The 12,808-nt window shown below is 52.9% G+C and overlaps 1 protein-coding gene across 4 annotated transcripts in view; it reads left to right on the top strand.

The window, feature by feature from the left end:
• The window catches only part of Nfasc (neurofascin), a 173,710-nt gene that overhangs the window by 138,187 nt on the left and 22,715 nt on the right, over positions 1-12,808 (top strand). For 3 of the 4 annotated variants that reach the window (XM_071600143.1, XM_071600140.1, XM_071600141.1), the window contains 2 exons: positions 5,065-5,187; positions 6,235-6,408. In XM_071600143.1, coding sequence (XP_071456244.1) covers positions 5,065-5,187; positions 6,235-6,408 — 297 coding nt within the window. Of the gene's footprint in view, positions 1-5,064; positions 5,188-6,234; positions 6,409-8,649; positions 8,665-12,808 lie in introns of all 4 variants that reach the window. The other variant, XM_071600144.1, reaches the window with a different exon arrangement.

Below are 12,808 nucleotides of genomic sequence, written 5' to 3'. Positions count from 1 at the left end.
GCTCTCACATTTTACGGATGAGAAAGCTGAGGCCCTCGAGAGAGCCAGCAGTATGTGATAGCAAATGTCGGGCTTCAAAATCGAACCCAGGTCTCCAGATCCCCAGCCAGGCTGCTGTGTGGACATGCCATGGAAAGACTTGAGGACTCTCCCAAAGAACTGGAATGAACACCTCTGAGGAGGCAGGCCAAGGGCCAGATTCTCCCCACAGGCAGGGCAGGCCTTGAGGGATGGGGAAGTCTACAGACCTGAATGTTTTAGATCAGCCAGCTGCCAGCATTCCCAGGGCTGCTCCCAGCTCTTGGAATTGAGCATAAAGAGAGTTCTTTGGAGTTGGTGCTGGGTAAATCCAGATTCTAGACAGGTATGAAGAAGGTTGGTGCCTCTCTGGACACAGCACATCAGTCCTGCTGGCTCCCAAGCAAAGCAGAGGATCAGTGGAGTCTCCTCTGGGCTCATGCTGCACAGTTTGGTCAGTGTCGGATCTGAGCGCATGGAGGTGGAATGGGGTGAGCAGGAGGGAGGGAGGAAGGACAGCCCTGAGGAAGTGGACCCAGCAGGAGTGGTGCTAGGCCCAGCATAGGGCCAGTGGTCCTCCAGCAGTGCAGTGGAGAGAAGTGAGGGCTGAGCCCTAGGGACATGTTGGATCAGACCCACCGGAGATGAGCAGAGGGTGGCACACACTTCCAGACAGGAGTCCAGTGGGGCCTGCTGCTTGGTAAGTGTGAACTGGGCAGCTTCCGGTCATGGGCTTCGTAGACCACCACAGGGTTTCCACTGTGTTGTCTGCACTAGGGCTTGTGCTCTGGCAGATTAGAGGGGGCGGGACAGACTTCCCTGTGTAGCAGAGAATAGAGGCAAAGGAGTGGTCCTGCCTTTCCAAGGGGCTGCAGGATCAGACTCCCTTCCTGGCTGAGGTGAGGTCACCTCCAGTCTGTGGCAACATTTCTTGCTGGTAGAAAACAGATGCACACCCCAAAGGAACTACTGATTATGAGGGACAGGATTAGGGGCCAACAGCAAGGTATGTGAACCTCCTTGGAGACTAGCAACATCAGGAAGCCATTTTGCCACTCTGAGCCTTGATGGCACAGGGGATGAAGGAGTCACCATGACTCTCAAGGACCCCACGCTCAGGAGCTTGGGTACAAGAGTGCAGTGCTGCAAATCTGCAGCCCAGCAAAGAGGAAGCCACCCTCCCTTTCCTCCTGCTCTGGGACCTCCTGTTGGCACCTCCTATTGGCCAGACTCATCCAGAAGCCCAGGAACAAGGAGCTCAGCTGATATGCTCCAGAAGCATGGCCTCCCAGGCCCCGGAGCAGGTGGGGGAAGGTGGAGGATGGAACAGAGGGGCAGATGAGCCCAGCACATGAGCCTCACAAATAGTTGCTCTCTAGACATAGAGACAGAGTCCCTCCCAGCCTTAGCCTTCTCCTGCTCCTCCAAGTGTAGTCTGATGGAGGAACCATAGTCCTTGCCCTCCCGCAGTACCCAGTGTCCAGACCTAGAGTCCAAGGCCAGCCCTGCCTGTATAACTTGCTCTCTGTCCCAACACATTGCAGATCCCAGGGCTGCACCCACCGAAGTTAAAATCCGAGTCCTGAACAGCACAGCCATCAGCCTTCAGTGGAACCGCGTCTACTCCGACACGGTCCAGGGCCAGCTCAGGGAGTACAGAGTGAGGAAGCTGGCTCCCGACTCCACCTAACACTCGCACAATAACCAGGGCAAGGGCATAGCGGAGGCGGGGCATAGACTATTTGGAAGGGGTCCTGGGGCTGTCTGTTGGACCTAAAGTTGATTAAAGATTAGCTGCTCAAAAATACATCCAGAGGGGCTCAGATTGTGGCTCAGCGGTAGAGCACTCACCTAGCATGTGTGAGGCCCTGGGTTCAATCCTCAGCACCACATAGAAATAAATAAGTAAAATAAAGATACTATGTCCAACTACAGCTAAAAATACATCCAGAAAAAAATATATATATATACACTCAGTCATATGTCACTTGACAACAGGATATGTTCTAAGAAATGTGTCATTAGGCAATCTTGTCATTGTGCCAGCATCGTTCAGTACTTGCACAAACCCAGATGGTATAGGTGAGATTCTCAGTATGGCCTCTTAACGCAACAAAGGAACGCAAAAAATAGGAGGTGTCTGAAAGCGCTCTTGCCAGTGTAACGTGGCTGCTATCTTACAATCAACTTTCTTTTAATAAATAAAAATAAATAAATAAAAAGTATAAAATAATGATAAAAAGGCTAGCATGGTAAATACATAAGCCAGTAACAGAGGTGTGTGCTCCTTATCAGTCCTTTGTTCTGCACTTTCACGTGCCTGGCTGGCAGTCAATTCTTTTACCCCAGCATCCCCACAGACATGGGAGAGAGAGCTACAATAGCTAGGACATCACTAGGTGATGGTACCCTGCCAGCTCCATCATCACCTCAGGGGGACATCGTCACACATGAGGCCCTTCACTGACCGAAACATTGTCAGGTGGCTTATGACTGTACACGCATACCCGGATGTGTCTTGCAAAAGATGTGCTGAGAAGCTCTACTGAGCAGAAAATCCCATGAAGGATGGCAGGTCTCGGTTGACACCGCACGGCACCTGTATCTGTCACATGTGTGCGTGGACACAGGTGTCTCCGTGTGCAGTGTTGAGGCACCGCTGAGCTACACCCCTCCCCTCCCGGTGGCCCCCTGCCTTGCCCAGCCTGGTCTTGGAAAGTCAGCACTAACAGGCAAAGCCACTGAAAGGGTGCAAGTGCCCTCCCTGTTGTCACAGCCAACTCTGGGTTCCCCAGAGGTCCTCAAGAGTTGGCTGTTGGACAGTTGGGGACAGGCAGAAGGGCTCAGTCTCTTCCTGGGAAATGAATTTGGCAGGTCGGGTAGGAAAGCAAGATGACGTTCCCAGGAGAATGAGCTCCTCCCTGATCATTGACTTGCACCCTTCCCTTTCCTGCTGCATATTTATCTGGCTAAAGCTCCCATCAGGTCCCCCTAAGTCTGGACTTCCTCCTTACTTTGCTGTGGGCAGCCTGGGTGACACTGCTGTGACAGCCTGACCTGTGCCTTCTTACCTGCTGTTAATAAGACTTCCGCTGCACCTTCCAACGCTACCACCTTCCTTAGCCATCCTGCCCCATCCAAGCCCTGCCACCCCGCGCCCCACTGACTTGGACCTGCAGCTGTCTCTCGGACACCTGTCCATCTCCTCCCTAAAGCCTTCAAACAACACGGAAAGAAACCATTTGAATTCAAAGGATTAAATCGCCCTCTGCTCACATTCAGATTTCCAGGTTTAACCTGCTCTTTGTCGGTTCCTGCCTGTTGCCATCTAAACTCTACTAATCTAACTCGAGGTGATGTGGTCTTCAAGCACGAGCAGAACGTTCCCTGCCTGGACCCCCAGCTCCTCTTGTGGTTCTGGCACAGATTCCTTGAGCAACATGTTACCCAAGTTGGAAATAAATCTCCCAGTGAGGCAGCCTAGATATAAGTTTGGCCAATTCACCCATTCCCCCAAATGGCATGGCTCAGAAATTGAGTGAAACCCTACTTCTTGTTCAACATAAATTCATATTCATGGTGGCCCGTGAGTGGGGACTCTAAGGTTGCTTCCCCAGGCCTCTGTGAAACTGATGAGGCCATTGGGGACTTGGAACCTGTGGCAAGCAAAGGGAAGACCGGTCACTACCACCACACTAACCACTAACCCGCTCTGAGGCCTGAGCCCTCACCTGCCTGCCTCTGTCCCGAAGGCCTACTACTGGAGGGAGAGCAGCTTGCTGAAGAACCTGTGGGTATCCCAGAAGAGACAGCAGGCCAGCTTCCCTGGAGACCGCCCCCGGGGTGTGGTGTCCCGCCTCTTCCCCTACAGTAACTACAAGCTGGAGATGGTTGTGGTCAATGGGAGAGGCGACGGGCCCCGCAGCGAAACCAAGGAGTTTACTACCCCGGAAGGAGGTAGGTCTGCCCTGCCACTCTTCGGGGTGGGCAGAACAAGGTCCGCACACCTCAGAGGACCCAGAGCAGCTCCACATGGCTCCACCCAGGACAGCACAAGGTGACCTGCGTGGCCTCGAGGAGCTGATGGTCTGCTGGCTGAGCAGCTCCACCACTCCCACATCACGGAGGTGGCCTACCCTGATGAGAGGGTGTGTCTCAAGAGAAGCCTGGTGTGGTCAACTGAAGTGACTGCAGATGGACTCTGCAGATGGACCCAAGGGCACTGCGAGGCCAGGGCTTTCCCAACACCTGCCCAGGCAGAAGGAGCATGAGCATCCTGGCCACCTGGACCACTTGCTCACCAGCACCCAAGACGCTCACAGTCACTGAGAGCCGGCCTAAGTGTGGAGGCCCTGCGGGTGGAGGCCCCAGGGCAGCCCCTCCCTCCTGCAGCCTGCGTCTGGATCCAGTCCCGGGTGGCAGACAGCCTGGGACGAGCTGGCTCATCTCTCCATTCCTACCAGGCCTCCTTCCACTGTGCATTTGCTTTGCCTTCTTCTTATTCCCCATTTTTCTTCTTCTGTTCCTCCTTTCTCTTCTTTGTTCTTCCCTCTTGTTTTCTTTATTCCTGTCTTTCCCGCTGTCTTGGTTTGTTTTCATCATCCACCTTGGCCCGTCACTCCCGCCCTTCCCAGGTGCTGCATCCTGGGTTTCTTTCTCCTCACCCACGAACCCAGCCTTCTTGGGTCAGAAACCTGGACCTGGTACTGAGGACCAGGAACTGCACCCTTCCTACAGATCAGCTGCAGTAGGCTCCCTGCCTGGGAATGGCTCTGCCTGGTTTGGTATCTTTGCGGGACTGGAGCCTAATGTGTGCTGAAATCCAGACTCATGGCTCCCCATTTCAACAGCAGAGTCAAGCGCACTTGTCCTCACCCTTGGGCGAAACAATATCCTGGATGGGGCCGTGGGCTCTGGCCCCTAGGGTTCCTTCCAGCACCCTGGCTGCCCAAGGTCAAGGCTTTCATACTTGTGCTTTGTTTTTTTATCTTCCTCATCCTCCCTCCCCCTCCCCTTATCTCCCCTGCTCCCTCCTCCTTCCCCAAGTACCCAGTGCCCCCAGGCGTTTCCGAGTCCGGCAGCCCAACCTGGAGACAATCAACCTGGAGTGGGATCATCCGGAACACCCCAATGGGATCCTGATTGGATACACCCTCAAATACGTGGCCTGTATGTCCTGCCCCTCTCTTTCTCTGTGATAATCTGGGAGTCAGAATCCATTCTTACTACTTTTCCTAAGGAATTGAGATAGGAAGGCTGAGTACAGAGGCCTTTTGGGAGGATGGAGGGGCCAAGGAGAAAGTTCTGGAAGGGATTACAGGAGGCAGGTGAGACCCAATCCCTGCTCTCCATGCACAGATCTGCTGCAGGGAACTTCTTACCCGACAGGTGAGGTGAAGGGAACTCATCTAATGAGGGAGACCACCCCAGCCCTTAGGAACTTGTCCCCAACACCTATAGGTCTAGGAGAGAGAGTTCCTTACCCAATAAGCTGCCGTGCAGTGGGGCAGACAGTGTGTTCATAGGAGTCCACAGACCCCCTGGAGATATGATAAGAAGGTGTCATTTAAGATAAGGTGGCCATATATGAGCAGCCAAGTGACTGGAGTAAATTAAATCAGGACCCGGTCAGGAAGACCTCACCTCAAGAGCTCAGCGTCACCAGGCAGGGATAGCAATGTCATTGCACTTAAAAATCATGCAGTCTTCTACTGGAGGCGATGCTGTTTCTCCCTGGGAAGCACACAAAGGGCTGGATGTTGTGTTGTTAACAATTGCAACAGCCAGCTGTGTGCTTGGGTGCTGTTCTGAATCCATCTCTGGACCTGACCCTTCATCCTTGAGGCATATTGAACACGCTTTTCATAAAGGAGGCGGGAACAGTCAGAAGCCCTGTGAATTGGCCCCAGCTCTGTTTAAACAGAAGAGAGGCACTCAAGAGGTTTGTATCTCTTGGGAATTATAAACTGAATCTTCCAGAATCAGCCACATGCCTTTGCAGTGAGCTAGAGACAGTAGGGTGGGTGAAGCAGCACTGGGGTGTAGTCCAGGATGAAACCAAACCTCTCTGCCTCCAAACCACACTTTGAAGATCACCAAGCAGGGCCGCCAGTTCCCTTTCCAGAAAATTAAGACTGGGTTCTTATAGGTGCAGATTACATAAACCATCACTGTAAGCATTGCTCATCTTCTATTCCGCTACCTCTCTCTCCTCAGTTAATGGAACTAAAGTAGGAAAGCAGATGGTGGAAAACTTCTCTCCCAATCAGACCAAGTTCTCCATGCAGAGAGCAGACCCTGTGTCACGCTACCGCTTTACCCTCAGCGCCAGGACGCAGGTGGGCTCTGGGGAAGCAGTCACAGAGGAGTCTCCAGCGCCCCCAAATGAAGGTAGGTCTGTGGTGGTGGTCCTTGGGGTAAAAGACCCCAGCTAACTCAAATGCCTAGAAAAACAAACTGAGACCAAGAGGAAGCAAGACCACAAGTCCCCAAACCCCCAGTAGGAGACAACCTGTCCTACATGTTGACAGAGTGGCCTGGCGCTGTATCTGGAAAACTGATCTCCTTAGACTTGCGGTCAAATCTGGGCCCCACTTGGCCTTGACTTGCTCAGCTATTTAACATCCACCATCTTTCCTCCTTGTAGAGGAATAAGAAAGAGAATATGAGTGGAGAGGAGGAGAGGAGGGGAAGCCTGTTGGAAATAAATATGCTAATGAGCTCCAAAGAATAGTGAAACTAATTACCTATTTGGAGAGGAAGGACTATTATGGAGGGTGCCCCAGGAAAACTCTGGGACAGGCCTTCCTTTCCAAGGACCAGTGGGGCCAAAGAGGAAGGGGAAAGCACCAAGATTGAAGCCAGTTGCCCAGTCCTGTGCAGAGCTGCAGCTAAGTTGTCTGACTGCAGAGAGGAGGGAGAGATGGGAAGCACCCTGTCCCACACCCTCTTCACAAAGAACAAATGAGCTCAGCTCCTGGGTCCTGGTGCAAAGCATCCCTGCCCAAGTTGCACCTGCCTCAAGACTCCACTAGAGGGGGCTCCAGGCTCACCCACACACGTACTGGCCAGAATGGGAATCCCCCAGGGATGCCAGACCCCATAAAGCCTGGGTGTTGGCAGGCCCCTGTGAAAAGGGACCTCTCCAGAGGTACAATTGTCTATGCAACCATAATTTCTTGAACACCCATAACGTGCCATGCCAGACTGCACAAAAGTAACTTGAAATCCATACCATCTAGAGGAATCCACGATAATATCTGATTGTGTATCTAAACAAAAGGAGCGCAAGCAAAGGAGAGGGTCCTTCTGCAAGGGGTGACTCCAAAGAAGAGGTGATGTGAGTAGGCACTCTGAGGCTGACATACTGTCATGTCTAGTGTTGTCCTCAGAAGGCTCGGGTCCCGGCCTGACCCTGGCCTAAACAGGGTCTGCTGAGCCCCTCCCCTCCCCTGCCCAGGACAGCATCATACTTCCTGCTGGGGCTGCCAGGCCCTGCTGTGTCTGCTGCCCCACCCAGGCTTCCTGGGTAGCTGCATCAACAGCCCCATGTCCCTCACTGGCCAGCAGGCCTGTGCTGAGGCAGGGGAGAGGGACTAGGCAGGCGCCAGAGGAGAATCTGCAGTCTCTCTGGTCTTTACATCAGGAGTGAGTCACATAATAATAACCCATCCCCAGGTACTTTTCTAAGCCCAGACTCGGGGCGTTTTCTAGGCTGGGGATTTTAAGGTAAGTAACTGTTGTAGCCTATTACCAAAGGCCAGACCATAATGCACTTTCTCCACAGTTGCGTTTGGAGCTGTATTGGAGCTAAACTGGGGAGAGCCACTCCCCAACCCACACCCCCATCTCTACATAGGGCAGCAAACAAAACCCCATTGTCCAGCTCCAGGGAAAGTTCTGCAACCCCAGGGGACAAGAGAACAAAGAGAGACTTTCTTCTCAACTTGGGAGATTTTCAGAAAATTCAGGGATTTGTTTTAGGACTCTCAGTCCATGCTTGGGTTTCTGATTTCATAAAATACAACTGGTGGGAAAGAATTACGGCAGCAGAATTCCAGGACAAGGGGTCCATGACTCCCTGTGCTTTGCAAGATTGAAATGGAGAGGTGGGAGTGGTCAACCAAATATGCTCCCCAACTCCTGTCAACCCCGAAACTATGCAGCATCTTCCTGAGATGATATAGAAACCATCCCTTTTGACTGGGGTTGGTGCCTGCTGCACCACCTATACCTTATGCCCTCAATTCTAGGCATCTTAGTGTCCCAGGTAGGGCAGGACACATCCTTAGAGAAAAAGCTGGGGACATAGTATTCTGAATGGACTATCCCTACTGCCACCTCTTAGATGACTACTCATAGAACAGGGGTAGAAACAGAATGTATTAGAAAGGTCTCCAAGACCAAAGTGGGAAGGTAGGAACATGCCTGACTCTAACGGGGTTGACCATGACCCCCACATGCCAGTTGGCATCCTCTGGGCAGCAGCTACTGCCTGGCCACACCTTCTGGGTCAGGTATGAACCAGACTTCTCTGCTTGCTTGGCCTGTGGTTTCACCTGTACTCTGTTTTCTCTTCCCTCTCTCATCCTCTCTCCCTCTCTCTGGCCATCTTGGGTGCTGTGTCTGAAGCCACTCCAACTGCAGGTACCGTACCAGCAGCCGAGGTAACGGGCATGGCATGGGGCAGTGCAGGCAGAGCCTAGCCCAGCCAGGAGGGAGAGGCTGAAAGCATGCTGCAGACTCACCCTTTCAGGGTTGGGGAAGCCAGACTTGAAGGAGCATAGGCCAGGGGAGAGCTCCATGTTTCCCCTCTACTTCCTGTTTGTCCCCTCCTGGGAAGGCAGGGCCCACGCAGGCTCCCAGCCTGCCCTCTGAGCTGCACTGTTCTCTGAAGCTGAGTGATTATCTCCCATGAACCCCCTGAGCCCTTACCTGGGCTTGGCATCTCAGAGCACAGAGATGGCCCTAGAAGGCAGCAGGATCGGGGGCAGCTGGCTCCTGGCTCCTGCTCAGGTCACCCACCATTCCCTAAAAGGGTGAGCACGCTGTGCATGCCTGTCTTGCATGCTGCATGGGGGGCCCAGCACCAGTTCTAACAGCTACAGCGGGTTCTGGTCAGTGAGAACAAGCGAGCGTGTCCTTGGATAGGGCCCAGTGCTCCAGGACCTGGAATATACTGGGCACTGTGGGCTGATCACCCCTCAAACAACAACCTTCTCAAAGTCTTGAGCAGCAAGAACAGCCTCCACTCTCGGGGTCTGGGAGGTAAGACTACAGCAGAAGCCAGGAGCTGACCTGCTAACCAAGCTCCTCCTTGGGTCCTCATGTCATAGGTTTGAGGACCATCACAGGGCTCTTCGCCATAGGAGGCCTGTCCCCAAATTGGAGGAACTAGGTAGGGGACACCAGGGTTTCTTTCCTGGCCCTTCTCTGAGCCTGATTTGTATCAGGTGGAGCTCCAGGCAGCTGGGGAGAACAGAAACTCAGGCAAGGAATTCGAGGCTTGGCTTAGAAAGAGAATGTCACCTTGCCTGATTTGATTTCCTTCCCACTTTCGTTCACTTATTCCCCCACCCCCTTTCTAGGTTGGTTCTATTTCTGTTGCATATCCCGCTTCCTTCAGTTTATGTGTTTTGCCAGCCAGATCTGTAGGTGGTGACCAGCCATCCATCATCCCTCCCCTCCCTGAGTCCTCTCCACCACCCTGCCCCCAGTAACCTGGGCCAGCTGGGGCCCAGTGCCTCCCCACAGGGTCTGGACACCTCTGCTAGCATGCAGAACAGAGGTTTCCAGGGCGTGACAGAGCCATCCTGGCCACGCTGGGGGTTCCCCTGACTTTCAGATTCAAGTCCATATGTGAGTTTCTTTTGTGACTATGATAGCAGGTGCTCAGGGCAGCAGGGAGAGCCGGGCAAGTCAGCTCAAAGCTCATTGGTCAAGCCGCTCCCCATGCACCTCCCCAGTTCTGGCACCAGGACCCAAGGCAGGTGGGTCCGGCAGCAGGGAGTCTGCCCTGGTCAGTGGACATCTGTGCTAGTCCAGCCTGCCCTCTTGTGAGTGGCAATTGTGAAGGGGCTGAGAGGTGTCCTTCCCAACACTCCAGCTTCTTACTTTTGTTTAGAAAAGACCCAAATGCATGCATTATGCAGAATGAGCTCAGGGTCTCTGTCCGTCAATCAAATGTGTTTCCTAGGCTCCGGTTTCCACATGAAGTGGTGGTGGAGGCAGATTGCACTTGGTTGCAAATGCGATATGCTGATATCAAATGTTCTCAGCTTTACATACATAAGAACCTTCTGCACCATCAGTAGGTGCCAAGCAATAGAGCTCAGGTTCTAAATTTTTATGTGGGCCCGGCGTCCGGCCCACCACCCTCTTGCCTCTCATCCTCTCCAAACCTGGGCGCTCTTCCCCAAAACTGATCTGTTCCCTATCTCGCCCAGTGACGATAATCCCTCTCATCCACCTGTATCTTCAGTCTGTTAGGATTTCTGCCCATCTGTCTGACAGTCTGTGATTTGGCCAGGGTAGTTTGCACACCATGTGGACGTTTTTGGACTGAACATCTACCTTGGAATGTCTGGAAACTGCTGTCCTTGTCTTTGACTTGCTCAGATCTGCAAATGTTGGGTGGGCTCCTAATGGGTGCTCAGCTCCATGGCAAGTGTGGGCACAGAAAATGAATGAGACAAGGCATTTCTTCTCAATTTTCTCCATCTCCTACACAGTGCTCCCCAAACCTGGTGGAAAACCGTGAGTCGTAGCTGGAGTGCCTTCCAGTATACCGGAGCCCACCCTTGGGGTTGACACTGCCTTGGTTCTGGTAGGGGACCTGTGTGTAAGCTCCAGATTGCCCTAGGGTGCCCTTAGGTAATGGAGGGTCTCTATTCCCTCTTCTTGTTTGCCAGGCCAGGTGGTCTCCACTGAGCACTGGTCAGGATGATTTCCAAACCCATAGTTTCTCTTGTGGCTAAAAAAATGACATTCAAACCAGGGATGTGCCTGCCTAGCACTTGGTCACTCATTTTATAAGCCAGCCCCACTTCGGGGCATCATTGCCCTTCCGTCCTCTCCCCCAGCTCCTCCCAGTGGTTGAAGTGGTCTGAATTCCCTTTGACCTGAGCAGTGGACGTTTTTCCCATAGGAAGCGTGTCTCTTCTTGCCCACCTGTCCCAGCCCTCGGATAGCCCATGCTCCCAACTCTGCTCTGCCTCCCTCGGCCTTTCCTTCTTGCCTCTGCTCTCCCTGTCCCCAGTGGCCCTGTCCAGTCTGGGGACAGTAAACAGAGGAATGGATGGATCAGAGGTCACTTTGATTCGCCAGCTGTGACCTCAGCCCACTGAGGGTGTGTCCTCACATAACAGAGAGCAGGCATCCAGGGAGGCTGCCTGGGCAGTGGCTGCCGTCCCCTCTCCCTGTGTATTCCCTCTCACGAACACCCTGGGACTTTTGCCACTGAGCAGAGGGAAAGCAGCTAGGTGGGCATCAGCAGAGAGAAAGTGATGGCAGAAGTGGCCATTAGAGGGTGGACACAGATGGTGTGGAAGCTTCCCCAGAATCATGGCCTACCTTTGTCTCTGGCCAGCAGTGCCAAGTGAGGACATTCTCTGGTCTCTCTCAGGATCTCTGTCCCCAGGGCTCTGGTTAGAATGTCCTGTGGGAGCTGTGGGGGTGTGAACGTGGATGTCTCTGTAAAGAGCCAAGGACCATGTGTGTGTGTGTGTGTGTGTGTGTGTGTGTGGCTTTGGGACAGGGTGAACTTAGTTTCGAGGGCCTGAGGAATGTACAATCACTGCACCTGTCCCTGAACTACCCAGCGTGGGGTCATTCAAGTTAAAAAGGGAGCAACCCTGAGAGTGTCAGCCTCGCGGGTCCTTCTGGCTTGTGTGTTTGTGTGTGTTTGTGTGTGGGTGTGGGTGTGTGTCCCCATGTCCCTCCTCCCATGCATTCCTGAGCTGACTGGACTTGGGGACCATAGTGTTGTTGGCTTTGAACTTGCCCAGGAATCCCTGAAATGCGTGGGGCATAGTCCACTCTCCAGTGTGATTCCTGTGGTCAATACCCTCAGCACCGAGTGACACCTCTGATCTTAGAACAGGAAAGCAGTGGAACCCCAGGAGCATTCCCTCCCTCTCTGCTGAGAACTTGTAATACTGAAGACCCAAGGGAATGAAAGGGCTTTTGTTGGTCAGGCCCTGGTTGAAGAGTTCAGGGTCACTTGATTCTCGATACAGAAAACCCTTCCGGCAATTCTTTCTCTGGCTTCCCCCGGCCTAGCCCTCTTCTGTGGGAGTGGGAGAGACAGGGGTTATTATTTTCCTGAACTTCTAGAGATACAAGGGAGGGAAGGAAGTCACTATTCCTTGAGAGAGTTCTCTTTTTATGCCTAAGGTCTCTATCTGCTGCCCCATTAACGTCAACACTATTAAATGGGCCATGATCAGATCACAGGAGATGGAGTGCAAGGCAGAGAGATAGCTCTGTGTCTTGGATTTGCACCCATCATTCTTCTTACACTCTCAGTTTTTGAATATTGAAATATTGAAACTGGAGAGTAAGGATAGGGTAACACTTTGTTAGCTTCCATGGCCCTTCTAGAGAAGGAAGTTGGATCCTTGAAGAAGTAGTCACGTGTATATAATATATAGATGTAGGCCCCCAGCACTGACTGATAGCCAAGGATTGCTTTGGATGGGATCTGGGGGTACTAGAAAGTGAACCCGTGTTGAACCACCCTGTGCCCCCACCTTGTGCCCCAGAGGGAGACTTAGGACACCCCCTGGCGGCT

The sequence above is a fragment of the Marmota flaviventris genome, chromosome 12, assembly GCF_047511675.1.
Source record: "Marmota flaviventris isolate mMarFla1 chromosome 12, mMarFla1.hap1, whole genome shotgun sequence".
Taxonomy (NCBI): domain Eukaryota; kingdom Metazoa; phylum Chordata; class Mammalia; order Rodentia; family Sciuridae; genus Marmota; species Marmota flaviventris.
The sequence above is the reverse complement of the archived record's forward strand: the minus strand, read 5'-3'. Positions and strand labels throughout refer to the sequence as shown.